The 21,751-nt window shown below is 45.3% G+C and overlaps 1 protein-coding gene across 1 annotated transcript in view; it reads left to right on the forward strand.

Moving 5' to 3' along the window:
- Positions 1–21,751, forward strand: part of SGPP2 (sphingosine-1-phosphate phosphatase 2) — a 94,399-nt gene that overhangs the window by 23,819 nt on the left and 48,829 nt on the right. The window contains exon 2 of the mRNA XM_090284609.1: positions 17,301–17,459. Coding sequence (XP_090140735.1) covers positions 17,301–17,459 — 159 coding nt within the window. The remainder of the gene's footprint in view (positions 1–17,300; positions 17,460–21,751) is intronic.

Genomic DNA, 21,751 nt, shown 5'->3' on the forward strand with positions numbered 1-21,751 from the left:
CTTTTTATATTAACTGGAATTTTAACTCCCTCCAGTTTCTTCACTTTAAGTAAGAAATAGCAAATAAATAAAAATCATACTAAATAGAAGGGTGACGGAGAAGCTGGAATCAGAGACTCAACAGAACAAAACTCCCCACTAAAACAACTTTCCAGCATTAATTTTCAGAGTACCCATGAAATCAACCACATGGGGAATGTTTTGAAGGAAGAAATGTACCCTCTTAAATGATTAGTGTATCTTCTTCAGGTGACCTAAGCAAAAAAACAACGGATAATCTGCTCCTCACCCCATTGATGGTGAATACTTTGAAAGCCATATTAATATTTATAAAACACCTGTGACCATGCATGGTGCTATCCAGCTACCTCTTTATTTAACTCAGTAGGTGTGTAGAAATATATTTTGATGGGCTCAAAGAGCCTAAGCCCTCTGCATGATCTGTAGCAGACTTACAAGTTGTCTGAGGGGCTGAGGTACTAAGCACTGGGCTGTCCCGTGACTCCAGATGCAGGTGTCCCTCCTCTTATCTGAGGGGGAGAATGGAATGCCTGCTGCCTTCCCATGGACCACAGTTTTTTACCTTTGTGTCTCTGGTTTTACCCAGAGGGCCTTACAAGGGTACTAAAAGTAAAAGAAGATAAATATCAAATTTCTTTTAAGTAAATGAAAGGAAGGGTGAGGGAAGGAAAAGAAAAATGAGACTGGGATGTAGACTTAAAACTATATTCCCTTGTTCACTGAGCACAGTGGCAGGAACATGGGGAGAGGTGTTGCTGAGTGGTTGATGTTTAGTGTCTGCTGCTGTGGAACGAACATTATCGTCATCATCAACAGCTTACATTCGCTCAGCGTGGTTCTAAATGCCTCGCGTGCATCGACACTTATTTTTCACAACTCGGTGAGGTAGGCATTTCATTTTCTGTAGTTGAGGAAACAGGCACAAGGCCGGGCCACACGGCTGCTGGGAGGCAGAGCGGGAGTTGAAACCCAAGCTTCGCCACAGGGCTCTCCTGCTTCTTTCGATTAGGATGCCAGAGGCCATTTGGTTGTTTCCAAAGAGCGCAGGCCTTCAGTGGTCATTTTCTTTAACATTTAGCACTCCCGTTCTTCTGTAATGAGAACGTCCCTTTGGAACCTCCAAAAATCAGACGTCTACTTAGCTGGTGTCTTGTTTGCCAATGCAAGTCAGGAAAATTTCTCTCTAACCTGCCAATAATCTCGAGATAACGAGAGAAGCAGCCAATGGTCTCTATCTTTCTCAGAGACAAGGAGATTGTGCACCCCAGGTAACTCAGGGTGGGGGCTGTTTCTGTTACTCACGTCCAGGGTTTGCTTTCTTTCTCTCTGGGGAAGTGTGTGGAGAAAAGATGCCAAGGTCACATGAGCTACAGCTCTCTGCCAAGGGGGGAAGCCGACACTTGCAGAACCTGGGAGAGGAAGGACGGAGTCCGGTGCTAATGGGACTCCATCTTATGATCAACTTTGAAAGTGGCCTCTTGTGGAAGGTCCTCCCCATATTTGTGCTGTTGGGAGCCACTGGAGGGTGGAGGTTGTTTGTTTTGTTTGCTATTCGAAGTGATCTGGTTTGCTCTGATTTACATTCAAATAAGGTCATTTGGACTATTCTGTGATACTTGCCAGGGTGGATTTACGAAGTTATTTCTGGGCATTTGACCAATTAGGCTTTATTTCGTAAATGGAGATATAATTCACATACCACTGAATTTACCCTTTTAAAATATGTAATTTGGTGGTTTTTAGTATATTACAAAGCTGTGTAGCTAACTGTGAAGCTGTGTAGATAATACATCCTTATATATTTTTAGGGTTTAAGATAAATTGCTTGAAGCTGCAAAAATGATGGTACCAACGACCAACTACAGAGAGAGTAAAAGAAAGACTTCTGGGGCTACAGAGAAAACATGACAACTCTCCCGAATCAGCACATCCACTAGAACTGTGGGCAAGGATGCACATGTTCTGTATCTGCCTGGTCCAGATTGGCAGCCATTAGTCATATGGGTCTGTTGAGCACATGAAGTATGACTGGTACAGCCGAGAGACGAGATTTTTTTTTTTATCTAATTAAATTTAAATAGTCACATATGCGTAGCATGTTGGGCAGGGCAGCTGTGTGGCAACTCACCAATTCAGTCTTATCTGAGATCATTGTTGCCCCGCCTTCCCAGTTTCCAGAATGATCGAAACGTTGAAGCATATGCTATACAAATTGTTATATTTACACTTAATCCCCAGTACAAAGAAAAAGCTGCGGAGTTCCCACAAGGAATCCAGATGACGGGATGGGCAGGGGGAAGGCCTGAGGATGAGGGAGCCTATTCTGGAAATCGGGCTGAGGGGGAGTCAACTTGGTTGGCACCAGGCATGGGAGACATCTGTGCACTCACAGGACGGCAAAGGAAAGTTGTGAACTTGGCTCCTGCCTCGCAGCTCACAAGGAATAAAAATCATTCCAAAAGCGGACCCTTTTGAGAGGACACAAAAATAAGGTTGCTTCTCCTGCTCAAATTGTGAGTGTGTGTGACGAGAAAATTGCCCCTTCTAGGATTCTGTAACCAAACTGTTAGTTACGAAGAATCCAAGGGCCATGAATGATCCTTTAAGCTTTCATGATTCAGCTCATTAAGTTCCTCCCCTACCCCTGCAAAGTTCCATTTAAGGTGTTTGTTATTTTTTTAAAATAGTGTCCAGCGGCTTTCATTTTTTTCTTGAGGATTTGCTTTTCCGTTCTCCTTCAGAAGAAGAGTAGCCCAGGAGGAACCTTAAACTTTATTAATGTAAAATATTCAGTTCCTCTATTCGTTATTTTATCTCCTGGCTTTTCCTTTTTTAAAAAGAACTACCATGTCACCCTAGTTGCGTAGCGCTGTTGGTTAGAGCATCATCCTGATATTCCAAGGTTGCAGGTTCGATCCCCAGTCAGGGCACATACAAGAAGTAAGTAAAGAATGCATAAATAAGCGAACAACAACTCAGTGTTTCTCTCTCTCTCCCCCTTCCTTCTCTTCTCTCTAAAAGTCAATAAATAAGTTTTTAAAAAACTACCATGTTTTGCAAATGTGAGGCATATGAAAGCAAATATTTAAAATGCTTCCTATTGCCCTAGCCAGGTAGCTCAGTTGGTTGGAGTGTCATCCCAATACGCCAACGTTGCAGGTTCAATCCCCAGTCAGGCCACATACAAGAAGCAACTGATGAATGCATAAATAAGTGGAACAACAAATCATATCTCTCTCTGTCATCAATAAAAAAATAAATAAAATGCTTCTTACCCTAAAACTTTCTGTACTGTTTGGGAGGAAAAAGAAATCCTTGGCATTTATTATGTATGAAGTTATGAAAAGAAAAGATGGCCTTTAATGAATAATTAATATTTACCTATAAAATACAACATGCTAGAGAGAAAACCAAAAATATTCACTTAGTACTTGACAAACTTAGAAGAAAAAAAATAATCGACCTCTAAAATTGCAGGGTTTTTAGACAAGTGCACAAATGGAGACAGATTCTATAGGTCCAAGTATTTTAAAGTTATTTATTAAACTAACAAAGCATTAGATAGAATATGTTTTAACCTTCTGCCTTGACATAAATATTTTTATGTGACTTGGAAAGCTAGGTTCAAATTTAGAATTCTCAGACTCCTTGGAGTTCCAGCTGGAAGGTAGCAGAGTCAAGGGACCAACCTGTCACTTGTCCAGGACCACACAGTGACTTCCCAATGCCTAGGACAGCCCTGGGGTCTGGGGAACTGCACAGTGGTGTGTCATCTACACTAGGGAGGGCAGACCTGGGCAGAGACCTGTGCAGAGCCCAGATACAGGCTGGGGCATCTGGACAGGGAATGCTGGGCTCCCAGGGGCAATGCCTGGAGAACGTTCTAGAAGACTAGACATCTTTCCTTGCTCTATGTGGAAGGACACAGCCAGAGGAGATCAGAATGGGGTGTCTAAATCGTGGAGTCAGGGCATGGACCCTGATGGCGTAGGTCTAAGGACAGCACTGAATCACACATGGCTTAAGACCAGTGACCAGTTTAGTGTTTCTATTGTTGAAACTCTGCTCCCTAACATGCCCCTTGAACCTCATCAATCTGGGACCAGAGAACAGGCTCCTACTGCAGTTACCCTTCAAGACCTGGTTCTGTTGGTGGCCTCTTTTGCTGTCAGAAGTCACAAGTTATTAGTTTGACATTTCCAAGGCTCCTGAGTGTTTTTATTTATATGTTTAAGCTTTATTGAGTTATAATTCACACACCATGCAGTTTGCCTATTTTGCTGCTTTTTAAATATATTCAGAGTTGTGCAATCATCACCACAATCAATTTTAGAGCATTTTCATCACCCTGAAAAGAAACCCATAGCCATTAATAGTCCCTCCCCTCTCCCCCACCGCTGTCTCTCGGGGTTTGCCTGTTCTTACTGAGAGCTCTCTGTTCTTCTCAAGCTGTTTCCCCTTTCATGTGTACTCAGGACCAGGGAGAACAGTACAGTCCTATACGTTCAAACATTTCATTTGTTTTCTCAATAGATCCAGATTCGTGCTTCTCAAACTTTTAAGGTGCATGCGAATCCCTGGGGGAAATCTGGCTAAAATTCCCAGTGACTCCGCGGGTCTGGGGTGGGGCCTGAGATTCTGAATTTCTAACAAACGATGCCCATGCTGGGCAGCTGGGGACCACACTCTAAGGATACAGGTGACATGGAAGTCATTTTTTTAACCAGAGCAGCCTTCATTGCAGACAGGGTGTCAAGGACTGGAGATTTCAACCGGCCTAGTATGGCAGGTTCCCGTCATAGCATGAAATGCAGGACGGGAAGGGAGTGTGTGTATGTGTGTGTTTCTGTGCACGTGTGTGCACTTGTGTGCATGTGTGAGAGGCAGAGGGCAGGGGTTTTGGATACATGGACTTCTGTCCGGCATTCTGGAATTAGGGCTGTGAGGATCCCAAACATTCATTTCGTCTTTTCTAGTCTCCGGATCCAGGCTTTCCTGACTCATCCTCACCCTCGTAAGCAAGCAGTTGCCGCAGGTTGTTTAGCTTGGCCTGGTTCCCTTCCTCACCCAGGTCCCCCCAAACCCACGTTTCTCTGACCACCTCTGACACACCAGGGTCATCACGTAGCGCTTTCTGGAAATTGTGTCCTATGAAGAGAAATGAGAACCACATTTTCCACACTCCGGTGTTTTTAGCGCACTCGGCGTCCTTAGGTCTGGGAACCCTGGTCCCGAAAGCGCAGGGCCCTCGAAGACTTAGCCCGAGGGTTGGTTTATTCAGGGTGTGTCCCTGCCTGCCTGTGGCATTCAGTCGCAGTCTGTGCTGGACTCACTTTCTCTGGGTTTCATCGCATTGTTTCCGTTCCTGCGGTTTCTTGCTAAATGACTGTATCATCGGACCCCACGTGGGAAAGCCGAGGCCGGAAGCAGAGAGCACGCTTTCTTCCTCATCCTCGAGGGCCCGTGGGGGCTCTCAGAGCGCCCAGGTCTCATTGCAGATGTGAAAGGGAGCACAGGGCGGCTCAGATCGGGCTGCCAATGGCAGAGGCGGGTGAGCCTAAAGCCCTCGGTAAGCAGAGCCTAAGACGTGGTTTCCTGGGACTGTCACAGCCTGTCTCCTCACACACATCTGAATCTGAAAAAGGTGGGAAGTCACGGAGAAGGGACAAGAATGTGAGCACATCGGTGGTCATTGAGACCACACTGCTGGTCATGTCTCTCTTGGATCCAGGGCTTCTAGCGGCTCCCCATTACCCACAGGTTTAACCCGCCTCCTTATTATGGCCTTCGGGACGCCTCTCTGGTCTGGGCTCCCTTCTGGCCTCACTCCCTGCAGCTCCTTTTCTAAACGCTCACGCTCTAGCTACAGACCGTGCTCTGTTCCAGGAACACCAGGCCTTGCTGCTTCCAGTCTTGTCCTCATGCTGTTCCCTTCAGCTTAGTATCTCTCATCCCTTCCTCTTTCTGTCATAGTCCCCATCATCCTCCCAGGATGACATACATGCCTCCTCTATGATGTCTTTGGTTTTAAAAATAAAACCTTTTACCTTATTCTCGTCCTTCGTGTTCCACTACAACTGCACATGTCTGACATTTTCTTATTATTTATACTGTTTAAAAAACGTTGCGAATAGAACTACCATTTATTGAGCACATACTGTGTGTCTGAAGTGGTACAATGTAATTTATATATGTGACTTCATTTCATCTTTCTAATGCCTCTGCTAGGGAGCTGGTGTTACATCCGCTGCACAGGTGAGGATGCACCCACTGTACAGGTGAGAATATACCTGCTGTAGAGGTGAGGGTGTACCCACTGCGCAGGTGAGAATATACCTGCTGTAGAGGTGAGGGTGTACCCACTGTGCAGGTGAGAATATACCTGCTGTAGAGGTGAGGGTGTACCCACTGCACAGGTGAGGAAGTTCAAACTTCCACAGAGTTGCCTGAGCCAATCTGTCATTGGACCCAAGGCTGGCAGGTACCCACATCCTCTTAGGTTCCATGTATACCCGTCTCTCTCAGCTAGAGGTAACTGGAGCTGATGAACAAGGGTTCTAGGTCATGTCCCAACCCCAAGACTTCCAAAGCCTTGGAAGACCTGGTTTCGCCTTTTCTGAGATGGATTATGGGACCCTCCCTCTGCTCCACGCAGTGACTGTCATGCCCATCCCCAGGTCTCTCTTTATTTCTTCGGCAGTGTGCTCTGAGCTGGGCACTTAGGCAGACTTAGAGCGTATCTCTGAAACTTGTGCAAAATCTGGTAAAAACACAAGCAAATAGGTGGTCACTGGGGATGTTGTGGGTGTGGATGTTTATTTGGTGAGGCAGAGGGGGGGTCTCGGAAGTGTGCCTCCAGGAGCCCCCAGCAGGTCGTGTTTGCTGTCCTGGTCTGGGCTGGGATCTGTTGTAGAATGAGCAGGTGAGTCAGTGGAGCATGGTGAACAAGGAACAAAAAGTTAAACAGTCCAGCTTGAGCAAAGTCATGATCTAGAATAATATTTAGGGGGATAACTGCAACAGCATAATCAATAAAGCATATTAAACAAATAAATAAATAGACAAACAAATAAATAATTAAATAATTAAAATAATATTTAGTGACCTAGGGATATACTCACCATAAATCATACTTAAAAATTTAAGATTTAGTGGGATCTCGATTTTGCTAAAATACAGGCCGCCCGTCCTCTCGCTTATGCACAGAAAAACAGACCAATGAAGATACTCAAAAGGGTTGAGCCTCAGAGGTGGGACCCTGGGGGATTTTTCTTTGTTTTTACATAGTTTTGCACTTCCACATGTTCTCAAGTAAAATGTGTTAATCAGGAAAAAGAAAAATTATCAATCAGCTCATCGGAAAAACAAATAACATAAAAGCCCACATGTTTAACTCCAAAAATCAAAAGTGCAAAAGAGAACAACAATCCCAAACCCCAACAGTCATGGGCACAAACACGTCAGAGCGCCAGGGACATGCTGGGCGGGGAGGACCATTGTTCTGACTCGGCCTGGCTTTCTTCTCAATGTCCTTTCATGTGTGTGCACACAATCGCAAAGCTTTGCCTAGGTTTATTTTTATGACCAGTGACTTTAAACTTCCCCAGAGCTGGCCTTCCCAGAGAGCACTGTAGTTTGAAAAGCTGGTGGAAATGGATGGTTTAGGAGGAATGGAGGGAGTGAGACCCTCTCAGCAAAAGGTTCTCCCCCTTCTGCCCCTCCCAGCCTTCCCTGCTTTGCTCTGATGCCCACAGCCACATCCTGACAGTGTCCTGGGGGGTGGGGGCATTGCCCATCAAGAAAGGAAGTCATTCAAAGTATTCTTTTTATCATCTTGGATTACTTGAGAGCTCTGAGGAGTGGAGAGCTAGATTGAAGAAGTGGGGAGGGGCAGCAGGGAGGTACTTTTCGGCTTTATCTTTATTCTCCATGTACACACACAACTACTAACATGATAGTCTTGGATAAAAGAAACTACCTGTTTTGCCCAGATAAACCAGAAGGTTGGAAGAAGGAAAGCCTTTGGGTACCATCTTCTTGGCTTCAGTGGCAAACTAACCAGACTTGAGTTTTGTTTTTGTCTGATTTCAATGTTTGTTTTTAAATCTTTGTATGTAAAAATCACCAAGGAGACAACCTTATATGTGTCTGAATAGCTTTCTTACGTTTTAGTGGTGCCTTTTAAAAAGTTTAAACATTTTTGTTGTTGTTGAGCTATAATCAACCGATAACATTATATTAGTTTTGGATATACAATATGATGACCCAATATTTGCATATATGGCAACACATTGACAAGAAGTCTTGTTAACTTCTGTCACCTGATATAGTTACAGAATTTTTCTTCTTGCATTGAGACTTTGTACACTTTATCTTAGCAACTCTCAAATATGCAGAACAGTGATATTAACTATGGTCACCATGCTGTACATGACATCCCCATGACTTATTTTATAACTACAAGTTTGTACCTTTCAGCTTGTTTCGCCCATTTGTTAGTGATGCCTATTTTAAAGCTTTAGGGAAAATTTTTTTTCTTTTGAAGGGATTTAGGAATGGATGGATTCATGCTGCCAGGTTAGGGCAGAATCGAACCAAGCCGTCCAAATTCTGAATTCTGAGTGTGTGTGTTGGGGCAGGGGGTGGAATTCCTGGATTAAAACCAATGAACTCAAGTTTAGAAGACTCCTTCTTGAACATCCTCTGGCTCTTCCAAATGTCATGTTGATAAGTTAATATAAATGAACCAGAAACATCTGCAGGAAAAATCCCCCCCAACACACCAGGGCTTAACAACGAACTGGAAGAATGTTTGGCGCAATGTGTTTCAGGCTTTAAGGAATCCAAATGTTTTGAAAAACAGTCAAGTTATAAGACAGTTTGAAAATTTAAAAGGCAGCTGATCTCCCATCCCTTTTACAAAGGGGAATGGTTATTTCTGTTGTTGGTGTTAACTCCTTTTGCTCATGCTGTCTGTGCAGAAGATTCTTCCAGCCGAGGCTCGCCCCTCCCCCCAGTTTCTGTAAACCACTGTCCTACCCAGCCCCACACCTTCCTAGATTTGCTTCCTAAGCAGATACCATGCGTTTCGGGCACAGAGATCGCAAAGTCATGATAAGGCAGTGTTTTCTCCAGTTGTAAGACCTGTTTCCAGATACCAGTGAAGCATCGTGGCCACTAAGGATCGCTGTTGCAATTGCAAGAATCCACCATTTGTAGCCCGGGTTCACCCTTTCTGACGGTGCCCGAGAGGAGACCTGGCTCTTGAGGAAAAGAAAAAGAAGATAACAGATGTTCCGAGGATGAGCTGGAATCTGATGGATTATCCGGAGGAAAACAGAGTTCTGACGTGGAAGAGACTACAACAAAATAAAATAACTGCCCCCGTGGGTTCCATCCCCTCCAGCCTTCATCTTAATTCTTCAACACGGGCTGAGGGATCCCGACAGATGCTAACTAAACAGATGAAAGTGATTAATGTGAAGTTCCCTTTCAAGCTCTTTCACTTGAAGAACTTGTCCTTTTATTTTATTGACTTCCAGTCTTGCCATCCTGAAATTTTAATCACCCCAGCACAGAGCAGACATCAGTGAGATCACCCAGCCTGTAATTCTATCTGGACTTGAAGATGAAAGAAGAAACACTTGCAAGAGTCTCATTCCTCTGTTTTCCCCTTCAAGGGACACTGTCAATCTTTCTTAGGCTTTTTAAGTGATCATTTAATTTTCTTTATAGTTTGGAAAGTCTTGATTTCCTAAACTTAAAAAAAAAAAAAAAAGAGTAATTAAAAGTGATGGGAATGTACTGGCTGGTTGCTCGATTGGTTGGAGCATCATGCCATATACCAAAAGGTTGCCAGTTCGATCCCTGGTTGGGTCGCATACAGGAGGCAACCAGTCAGGGTCATTCTCTCTCTCTCTCTCTCTCTCTCTCTCTCTCTCTCTCTCTCTCTCTCTCTCTCTCTCTCTCTCTCTCTCTCTCCCCCTCTTTCTTCCTCTCTCTCTAAAATCAATAAACATATCCTTGAGTGAGGATTTTTTAAAAAAGCGATGGGCCCTGGCTGGCATGGCTCAGTAGGTTGGGTGTCGTTTTGCAGGGCCATGGTTCACCTGTTCGATTCCTGATCAGGCACATGCCTGGGTTGTGAGAGGTACACAGATGGGTGTGTGCAGGGGGCAGGGGTCAACCAAGAGATGCTTCTCTCGTACATCAGCATTTCTCTCTCTCTCTCTCTCTCTCTCTCTCTCTCTCTGTCTGTCTCCCTCCTTTCCCCTCTCTCTAAAAAATAATGAATTAAAATCTTTTAAAAATAAAAATAAATAAGCGATGGGACCATATTGGGAAACAATCTCCTATCACTAATGTGTAGCAATGGATGAATGGTCTATATAGACATGGCCCCTAAGACTTGCCATATTCAATTTTTAAAATAATGTTGGGCATGGCTTGGTTTGTTCTTGGTGTGTTAACATGCTACTTGGTGCCTCATATAACATCTTGGAAAGAGTGTTTATTTTACAGATATCCATCTCTGTGGTGTGTAATGGCCTGTGTGCCAAAGCCTAGTCTTTCAGAGAGGTGGCAGGACCAAAACCTCTATTGATTGTATTGAAAGAGGCGTCAAGTTCCTTGGGTATGTCCTTCCCAATCTCTAGGCTCTAGATCAGAAATGCTGGCTGAATATATGCAGAGTGTGAGAAGCAGAGAGCAAGGCAATGTCGGATTTTAGTCCTGAATCCTATGCCTTTTGGGATATGCCCTTGACCATGAATGGTATTTTTTCTGTGGAGACCCCAGTCTCGTAAAGGACTACCAATCTGGAGACCATCGGCGGATATCCCTTTTCTGCCACAATCCCAAGCACGTGATGATGTTGCCTATCTTGAAAAATGACCCTGGGCAAGCATGTGACAATGTGACAGCCCTGGGAGTTGATGAGAATGAGTGTGCAGGCTGAATGTATATGCCTGCAGATGTAGCTAGCAATGACAGTTTTCCAGGTTGTTTAAAAAAAAAAAAAAAAAACTTTAGAACTTCCAAACGCCACCCATCTTAATTGGATACTCTCAGTTGTTATATTTTATTTTTTAACAAAAGGCAAATTGCCACCTGCATTTTAGCAGAGGACATAAGGACAGATGTTCCTACCTGCCAAGTCAGAGGGCCTTGTTTCCAAGCCAGGGCTCTGACTTGCAAAAAGCCCTTTTTAAGAAATGAGGTTTGACCCTGGCTGTGTAGCTCAGTTAGTAAGAGAGTCATCTGGATGTACCAAGGTTACTGGTTTGATTCCTGGGCAGGGTACATACAAGAATCAACCAACGAAGGCATAAATACATAAGTAAATGGAACAACAAATCCATCTCTCTCCCTTCTCTCTCTCTCTCAAATCAATAAAGATAAATTTTTAAAATGTTAAAGAAATGACGTTTGTCTGTTTCACAAGGGCCTCTCAAGGCTAAGAATGTTTTTTAAGGTCCATGACTTCTAACTAGTTTTGTATTTGTCGCTCAAGAATGTATGCAAACCGCAGAGACGGCTCAGTGCCTTCTGCACCGTCAGTGGGTAGTTTGTTCCAGCTGCTATTCCAGCTCCTTTGTGTGACCTTCCCTGTAGCACCTTCTGCGGTCAGGGTGCTTGCTGAGCTCTGTTCCTGCATCCAGACAATTGTCGGCTCCTCCACGGAACTCACTAACTGTCCCCTTCTGCTTCGGCACCAGCGTTTTACCAGTTCCTCTGATCACGTTATCTAACTCCCTTAAACTTCCACCGAGGCTTCGTCCAACACTGACGATCAAATCTGAGAGCCTCACATTTGTGTTAAAAAACCCTTCACTGGGCATCCTTGACCCGTGTCCTCGAAGTGTGGTCCCCGGGCTGGACAGCGGTAGCACGCATATCACCTGGGAACTCAGAACTATCAGCCCTGCCCAGGTGAACTGCACCCAACTCTGCATTTTAACAGGATCCAGGTGATTCAAAGGCCCATGAGAATTGAGAAGGGCATGCCGGAAATCCCCACGGCCACTGTCCAGTCTGCCAGGCTCAGAACTGAGTGCTTTGCATACACCATCAACCATACCTGGTTTAAGCTTCCCAACGCCCCTCTGTGGTCCGAACTAGTGTTGTTTACATTTTTGGACCGGGAACTGAGGCTCTGGGAGGTTGCGGCATTGCTGAGATTATTCAGATAGTAAATGGTGGGGCAGCCTGGATTTGGCCTGAGACTCATCGACTCCAGCGTCCGAGGTCCCCGCCACCGGGCTCTGCAGTGTCCCTCCTCCTCGCGCCTCCTGCTCTCCGGGCCAGTGCACCCTGTATTCCCCAGCTTCTTTTGCTCCCGTCTCTAAGACTCCTCTGAAACTAAGTTATGGCGAAAGGAACACTGCTGTTTTATGTGCTCTACAAAAGGGCTTTGGGTCTTATAATTATTTTTAAGGAAGACTGTGTATGCGTATGGTTGGACCGATACCGTCAGAGCTCCCTCAGCCCCCCGAGAGTGAGCTCTTTCTCCTGCCTCTGACCAGAGGGACCTGCTTAGCGCGGCAGATGTCCTCCCAGATGTGACCCCCTCTCGGCTCTGGTGAGACACGGGAGTGTCTCAAACGTGACCTTTGGAAAACTTAAATTTACAGCTCTGTTCTGAACAAACAGGCAAGAGTAATTAGACCTTGTGATGACTTTTGGTCCCCAGTTTATCAAAAGACCTTGGGGTTGGTGTACCTATAGCCTGTGTACTCAGGGCCAAAGGTAAATTCTAGGAAGGCGGTGGTTAGGTGGGGTCTGGCAGAGGCGAGGGTCAGCAGTTTGCAAACTGGTTGCTGACCTGCTCTGAGGGGCTGTTCCAGAAAAGGACTGGGGGACTGGAGTTGGCCTGGCCTGAAACAGGGACTCCCTGGGCCCCCTCACTTTCAACCAATTCGTACAGACTTTGTCTTATTTTATGTAATAGGCCTCGGGTCCCATTTTATTTAAGAGGTCTTTTCGTATTTTAAAAATTTTTGTATATTAAAAAGCAACTGAACTGGTATTACCCGGTCCTTTGCAGCTGAGGCCGCTGAAGTTCAGAAGGCAAATTGACTTCCCCCAGGTCACACATTGTTTTGGCTAAAACCTTTGTCTTGTTTTCCTTCTTTGAAAGCTCAAAAGCAGGGCCAGCTGCTGAGTCTGCGGGGCATTTGCTCCTCTGCGGTGGGTCAGCCGTTCCCCGACCAGGGGCACCACTGACCTAGCCAACCTGTCTTTGCATCTAGGACTCCTTGGTGGTGTGCTTGTAGCGGGGGTGGGGGGTGGGGGGTGTCAGGGGCGGGACACGCTGTTCAGGTGTTCAGAGCAGAATGGAGTCAGGATGTCACAGAGTCTCAGTGTTCTTTTTTTTCCCACACAATGAGCCTGTGTGGCTCCCTCTCTCTCCTGATCTATTTATGTATTGAAGGCAGCCAGGCAGGGACGACGGGACACCCTGGTGACAGCAAAATACAGCAGCTTGTCTCTGGCCCGCAGGTTAAGTTACTGAAAACCCAACCTCAGAAAAATGGGTGGGTGGGGAACTTATGACCAAAAAGGCAGGCTGGCCTTGGGAGACTGCGGTCACACTTTTTCACCTATGAAACACTTCTGTTTTTTAACTTTCAGGACCATAAGCCAATAACTAAAATATACGAGTGAGACTGTCGGTGATACTTTGCAGTTAGTTATATTAGATACGTGAATAATTTCTAGCTTATCATCCCTTGTTTTCTAGGAACGTCTTCATTTGGCTTTGTGGCAGGGAATAGGCACCCTGAGAAGCATTTGATTTCTAAAAGTATCTCTCCACTCCCCCTAAATGGTCAGTGCCATCCTGATCTTTTGTCTAAAAAGTTAGCTGCTCATCCCGGTCTCTTAAGTCCGTGCCCAGAGACGCCGCTCCGCAGCCTGGCTCAGCCCCTTGCGCGTTGCCAATTGTACAGAAATGTATACGCAGACCTCTGAGACTTTGTTTCCTTTTTCTCAGCTCGCTCTTTCTGCCATTCACTTTACCTCCCACCTCTGTTTCTAACCCAGGTTTCTTCTCCCTCTAATTGTTCCCAACGGGATCACACATACACTGAAACTGAAATTCTTCTTTCCAAAAATATGTCGAAGTTATACACACCAAGATTTCCTACAAGGGAAACTGAGATTCTTGTTCAAAAAAACAAAACAAAACAAAAGAGTAAATACTTAATTGCTTTATTTAAGTACATAATAACCCCCAAGAATTTGGAGGTAAATAACAAGCTATTTAATCATATATACAGAGATGTTCTCAAAAAAAACCATTTAGGTGTCCTATCTGTATAGGCTGATATTTAAAATTTTACCTTTGCTTCTTCTGTTCCTGGAAGATTTAGAGAATAGTTAGCTCTCCTCCTGCCAAAAAAGAAAAAAAGAATTCCCGTGAGACTGTAAAAAGCATGTCTAAAGATATTACTTAGTAATATGGAACACTAGAGAGGTTTGCTGTCATTCTTGACGGTCTTTTCAATTACTTACTAGGATTAAGATAATTGAACGTGGTCTTAGGTAAATCTCCAGGGTGGGGTAGTGGTTGTGCTGAGTATTTACAATGTCAACAGCACTTGGGAACCATGAAATGACACACCAGGGAAAGGTTTGACCTTGGGAGCGCTTGGCTCAAGCACTCCTTGTAAAGCTTCAACGCAGGACCGATTTTACCAGGTGCACCTGGTAGCTGGCAGGTTAAAGTCATCTCGATGCTGAGAGGGGCTCTTTACCGTGTTTACCTGAATGTCAGCCCTATTAGATCTACATTTCTAAGAGAGGACTTGCAGAGATGAGTTTTCAGATAAGAGACAGGAGTTTGTCACTTATTTGTTCATGGCCCCCTGTCCTTATTTTGCAAATCTAATCCTAATATTATCTTGGCAGAGAAATGAAACTAGAAACTTATTTAATTCATTTTGTGCATTGTTATTTTTCCTGTGTAGGTGGGATCGGTTGCCATTCTCTCTCATTCGAATTCACTTAAAAGTAAAGTTCATCACACAGAGAGAAGAGTTTGCAGCTTACAGCATGTGCTCACCCCTGATCAGTAACTTTCAACAAGGTAGTGCCGCGCACTGCTTGGCTTGAGGCTGGATTCTTGAACTGTGACTGGTTGAGACAAATCCAGATACACCTCTGGAACTGAGGGCAGTGCCCACTTCCCCATGAGTCCCTCCCTCCATGTGGGGGAAGGTAGAGACGCTGGAATAAAATCAGGAAACTTTTAGAGAGGAGAGAGAAAGGAATGCACATTTGGTAGGCAGCCAACAGTGTCAAGTACAGTGATATCCTTGCAATTTCCAAGGTCATCTTTCTGTTTTATTCCTTAAGTATAACGTACTTTTGGCCTTTTTCAAGGTCTCAGACACAATAGTGGGCCTTTAAAACTTAATTGTCCCAAATTATTGTACTCACCTGAATTTTCTTGGCACCCAGCACAGGTTCTGGGCCATCACAGGCACAAAATGAACGTGTTCAGAGTAAATACATGTAACTTATTCTCTGAACTTCTCCAGGATTCAGGGACCCCAGAATCTGTATAACGCACAAAACAAAATCCAGAGCTATAAGGACCTTCACACAGTCGCCTTGGTGGTACGGCTGTCTTTTTCTCCCCATTTTCGGCATTGCATTTTACTTTGATTTTATGAAGTCTATGACTACCACAAGTAGCATGTTTAATTTCTTAACTCATCACTAATACAGTGTATTCCCTCACATATCGTGGGCATTACATTCTAGGCAACGCCCCCCCCCGCCCCGTGCGCGATAGGTGAAAATCCGTGAAGTAGGAACCTTACAATTATTTTAGTATTTATATATATTTTAAGGCTTTATAAACCCTTCCCACACATGTATAAACCGTTCCCAGTCCCTCATTAACCTTTCCCACTCCCTTATTAACCTTTTCCACGCTTTTATAAACACTACTTATGTTCTTAAACATATTCTACACTCTTAAACCTATGTAACTTTAACAACATATATATATACACATATATATACATATGTGTGTGTGTGTATATATATATATATATATATATATATATATATATATATATAGTACCACAAAATCCCACGATATGGCGAAAAACCCGCGATAAATAATTAAATATAATATTTTTTATAATCCCACGATACAGTGAGGCCGCGATAAGTGAATCGCGATATCGAGAGCGACTACTGTATACCATATCTTAAGGGTGTTTACCATATTTTGAGTGGATTGCTCATTCCCGTTTTAACACCCTTACGTTCCTCCCTGCCTCCCCACTGCCTCGCGCTGGCCTTTTCCTGCTCTAGGATAAGAGGAAAAAAAGATAGAATACGGGAGTGCACGTTAGCAGGCCCCACGTGTATATACTGTACTGAGTTGGCCTTCTTAGTCCCCCTTAAAAGGTAAACTAAAAACGTTCATCAGCAGGTGACTTTTCTTAAGTCTTCCTGTTAGTTATCCATGGCTGCGGTAACTTATTACCACAAACTTTGTGGCTCAAGGCATCTCAGCTTTATTCTATTAAGGCCGTGGGAGTCAGAAGTTCAAAATGGTTCTTCCTTAGCTAAAATCAAGGCGGCAGCAGGGCTACATTTCTTTTAGAGGCTCCAGGGCAGAATCCGTTTCTTTCCATTTTCCAGCTTCTAGGAGGCATCTGCATCCCTTGGCCCCTTCTTTCGTCTCCCAAGTCAGCAGCGTCACATCTTCAAATCTCTCCCTGATGCTTGACCGTTCTGCCACCTCCTTCTGTTTGTAAGGATCCTTGTGATTCTGTTGAGTCCACCAAGATAATCCCAGCTAATCTCTCCATCTGAAAATCATTAAATCCATCTGCAGATTTCCTTTTGCTATTAATGTGGCAACATAAGATTGGGAAGCAGAAACCCCTGTGGTCCTGATTTGGCCTAGCACCACCATCGACCCGCACTGTGGCCTCACTGAGTTCCCCTCTCTGGTCTCCAGCCCTCTGAATACACAGGAAAAAGGTCCTGGCTTTTTTGTATGTCTTCCTTATATTTCTGTCACAGATGTTACTTATTAATTTTTATAAAGCACTACCATTTTCTATGCTTGTGTGAACAAATTGAATTGATAGATATTCAACAACAATGTACGCTGATGGAGATAATATCACAATGACCCAGCTGGAGGGGAGGCAGCGCCTTGGTAACTGAGACTCCTGAGTTTTTAGAGGTTTCAAACTTCACCCTGTAGTCACATGTCCAATGAACTCACAGTCTTCTGTTTTTTTCCTCAGGCTTATGTGCAGAAGTACATTGTGAAGAATTATTTCTACTATTACCTATTCAGATTTTCCGCTGCTTTGGGTCAAGAAGTGTTCTACATCACATTTCTTCCATTCACTCACTGGAATATTGACCCTTATTTATCCAGAAGACTGATCATCATATGGGTTGTAAGTATCACTATTACTCACGGAGCGCTGCTAATTTTACAATAACTACCTGCTTTGGTGTTCAAGAGCTTTGCATGTATGTTCCTTTTTTAATCACTTCGTCGGCAGCCGTCCGTCTCAAGAGACAATGGTGTAGCTTCTTGAGAGTCTATCTGCACCGCCGAGAATGGCTGTGCAGTCCGACTCGGGAGTGACATGGTATCTGTCTCCTCCCATGTTGAATCGACATCTTGCAATGACACTGAAGCTACAGAGCCTGGGCAGGGTGATATGGAGGGTCTGCTGTTGCCCATGCAGCAGACCCCCCCTCTCTTCGCAGCTGAAGGGTCCAAGGGAAAGACGGAGTCGATACAGCTTGGGTTCAGGTGCGCCGCAGGAGTTGCCGGTGTTGACTACAATGTCAAACCGCCTTAGGGACTCCGGCTCCGGATTTTCTGTCGGGGTTTACTCCCTTAGCCTTTCCCCTGAAGAGGTATGCCGCAAGGCAGCGGAGGTTTTTTGGAGTCAGAGTTTTCCTTCTCTGATGTACCCTGACTGGAAGATCGAACCAGCGACACTTAGCTCGCAGGCCGACGCTCAATCCACTGAGCTAAACCAGCCAGGGCATTTTAAAGTAAAATTTTTTTTAATCACTTAGAGTTGAATTTTTGCCTGGTTTACTTTGGAAAAATTAAAACACTATGAACACAACTTGTGGAGTCTGTAAACTTTGGTATCCACCTCCCTATGGGTGAAGAGCAGAGAAGGGATGCTCAGAGAAGACAGGACCTTTTTGAGAACCCGTAAAGAACCATAAAGTGCATCCTGAGAGGCCCATTTTAGTAAAATTGGATCAAAAATTGAAACTAGAAGCCATTGACTAATAACTCCAAGGGATATTAAGTGATGCTCTATAAACATCAGGCAAAGACATATAAGGCTTGCAGAGAAACCAGAGCCCAGTCCCAGTTCCAGGTGGAGCAGTGAAACTCCTTTCTGATGTTTTTACTCAGGACTCTGTTGCTTATCTTTTCAGGACCAAATAAGTCCTTGTTATTATTAATATTATTGTTGGCGAGGTGGTGGATATTTGCAAGGCAGCGTGTCCTGCTGCCATTGTTCGGGCTTCGGGACCAGAAAGGCTTGGGTTCAAGAGCAGCTCAGCCGCTGCCCTTGTCCGGGTGTCCTGGTCCTCAGCCTTGCCCATCTCGTCAGTAGAATGATGTCAGTAGCGCACATCTCCCAGAATCATTGTGAAGACCAGCAGTGTGCACAGAGCTCGGGGCCTGCCCTGCGGAGGCCTCTGCAAGTTGGTACTTGAGAACCTGAACTTTCAGCGTGACTAGTTCATGAAGGCAAAGGGGTCTCAAAGATCCGCAGACTCTAAGGTCGAAGATGGATTCTCTGGGAGAAGGAGAGTCAGGAGCAAGGATGCCAGCATGACTGGTATCCTCACTCAAGATTCTGCAGTAAAAACGGGGGTTCCGAAGGGCTTGGTTGTATGGGAAGGAGTCGGGGTTCTTGTGCATTCTGCTCTGAGAAGCTGTGGGATCTTAAGCAAGTGACTGCCCCGCCCCCTCCCGGCTTCATATTTTTCGTTTGTAGAGCAAGTTAGAGCGGCCTTGATCAGGAGCCATAAACCCAAATGTCCCCAAGGGGTGGGGAAAGAAGTAAAAAAATGAAATCCTGGGTGGAGAGAGGTGGCCAGGGTGGGGAGTATCAGAGAGCCACAGCGTGACCGCCAGGGGCGCCGGGGGCCAGCTGTCCCTCTGTGACTCCTGTGACTGCCAGGAGGAAACATGGGTAGCGTGGCCAGATCTGTTTTTCACATGCAAGCTCCCACTTTTTAATGTAGGCTTACATTTTAAAAACATTATATGCCAACAGAACACAGAATACTTGAAGTCCAGCCACCTGAGGCCTGGGCTGAAGCCTCCAGCCTAAAGGACCACGAAGTTCCCTAGGGATCACCGTCAGGATTATTTGGCCGCAAATTCTTCCTGTTTTCTCCTGTTCTCTCTAAAACTACAAGCCACTTTTTTCTTTCCCTGCCACTGTCTCCTGGCCAGCTCTCTTCTGAAATCTAGCTTCTGTCTAAAAGTATGATCCACCCTGGCTGGAGTGGCTCAGTGCATTGAGCTCCAGCCTTCGAACTGAAAGACCACGGGTTCGATTCCCAGTTGGGGCACATGCCTGGGTTGCTGGCCAGGTCACCACTTGGGGACCTGTGAGAGGCAACTGATGGGTGTATTTCTCGCACATTGATGTTTCTTTCCCTCTCTTTCTCCCTCCCTTCTTCTCTCTCTAAAAGTAAATAAATAAAATCTTTTTAAAAAGTATGATCCTTTTAGGTAGGACATGCATGTTGCACCAGGCTACTGTTAGGGCGGTGGGCCCCCTCCCTGCCTGAATCCAGCTTCTCAACCTGGAGCAACTGGGGTGGAGGAGGGCGCATTCCTTCTGTTCTTAAGAACTGAAAATGCTGGAAAGACCCACAGGCGCTTCAGTTTTCTGAGATGTTAAAGAAAGAAACCCCAACTTTTATGGTGGTTGCGTGTGGCAAACGATGTTAATTACTTAAAATGACCTGGGAATATCTTGTAATGTGTATGGTCAGCTCTTGGCTAATTATCTCCCCCACCCCCAGCGTGGAAAGCTTTCCCTGGGGGCGGGGATGATGGGAGACAGCAGTCCCAGCGCTCTCTGATGGTCTTTATTGGTGGTGATTTTCCGCTTTGGAGTCCTCATTTCAAAGTGCGCAAAGGATTTCCTGTTTGAGATAGAATTACCAGCCTTTTGTTAGCGAGTGAGCCAATGAAATCTTGGCCTGAGAACGGAAAGCACATTCTTTGGTTATGCAGTTTGTCCTGAGTTTTGGCGACTTGTGACTTGCTTTTAGACATGGGTGTGTGGCCGGGTCCACAAGGCATCCAGGCTGAGAGTTACATGTTCTCTGTGGTCAGCCGTAAGGCAGGGCGTGCGGTCCTGGTAGTTCCTGGTGGAGAGAATGCAGGCCTTGGGTGGGGAGTGTGTGTGTGTGTGTGGGGGGGTACATATGCAAGAAGAGCAAGAGGGAGGGGCGAGGGGAGGAAAAGGAGGGAGAGGGAGGAAGGGAGGGGACCCTGCACTACAGAGATAGTGATGAGATGCTTAGCTTGGCTCCAGTGCTGAAAGTGGACAAAGGGAAAGGAAATTCCTGGTGGCGTTGGGGCTTGGAAGGGAAGGAGGGGTGGAGCGGGGTGAGGTTCTCAGCTTGACTGAGAGGCAGCCTCTCTCCTGGAAGGGATATCCCTGAAGTAGCGGCTGCCTCCTCAAGGGGTGGGGACTAAGAAATGTTGATCATCTAAGGGGCAGAGCTTGAAGTCTTATCACTTGAAACATCTCATCTCACCCCACAGTCTTTGGAAGGCAACTGCATTCAGGAGCCCCAGACCTCCTGTCAAATTTTTTAAATTAATTTTACAGTTGTCATTGGATGAAGTCCCAGGTTTTATTGCTTTGGCAAATCATTTGTTATATTCAGGGTGACTCATACTGTCTCAAATAGCTTAGCAGAATTTAGGTTCTCCAAGTGCTTTGTGGTCCCAGTCACAATTGTTCCTCCTTCTGTGATACATCTTTCCTGGCTTTTGTAGGCATCTGTGTTCAGTATGTTTTTTTCTTTACTGTATTTGATTTTCATAACAGTCAGTTAGTATCATTTTCATCATCCTTTGCACTGGGATAGTCGTCGTCGTCGTCGTCGTCGGCAGCCGTCCGTCTCGAGAGACGATGGTGTAGCTTCTTCAGAGTCTATCTGCACCGCCAAGAATGGCTGTGCAGTCCGACTCGGGAGTGACACGGTATCTGTCTCCTCCCGTGTTGAATCGACATCTTGCGATGACGCTGAAGCTACAGAGCCTGGGCAGGGTGATATGGAGGGTCTGCTGTTGCCCATGCAGCAGACCCCCCCTCTCTTTGCAGCTGAAGGGTCCAAGGGAAAGACGGAGTCAATACAGCTTGGCTTCAGGTGCGCCGCAGGAGTTGCCGGTGTTGACTACAACGTCAAACCGCCTTAGGGACTCCGGCTCCGGATTTTCTGTCGGGGTTTACTCCCTTAGCCTTTCCCCTGAAGAGGTATGCCGCAAGGCAGCGGAGGTTTTTTGGAGTCAGAGTTTTCCTTCTCTGACTGGGATAGTAATAGTTCAAATACTAACAGGCCCTGTCATATGTTGATCCCTTAGTACACGTGCCTTTCATTGTAATAGTGCTTCTTATATTTTACCTTGCTCAATGCCCCCAGCAATCCTGGGAAGTGGTTACTGCCAGCCCAT

The sequence above is a fragment of the Furipterus horrens genome, unplaced genomic scaffold (assembly GCF_987537825.1).
Source record: "Furipterus horrens unplaced genomic scaffold, mFurHor1.1.pri manual_scaffold_1, whole genome shotgun sequence".
NCBI classification, from domain to species: Eukaryota; Metazoa; Chordata; class Mammalia; order Chiroptera; family Furipteridae; genus Furipterus; species Furipterus horrens.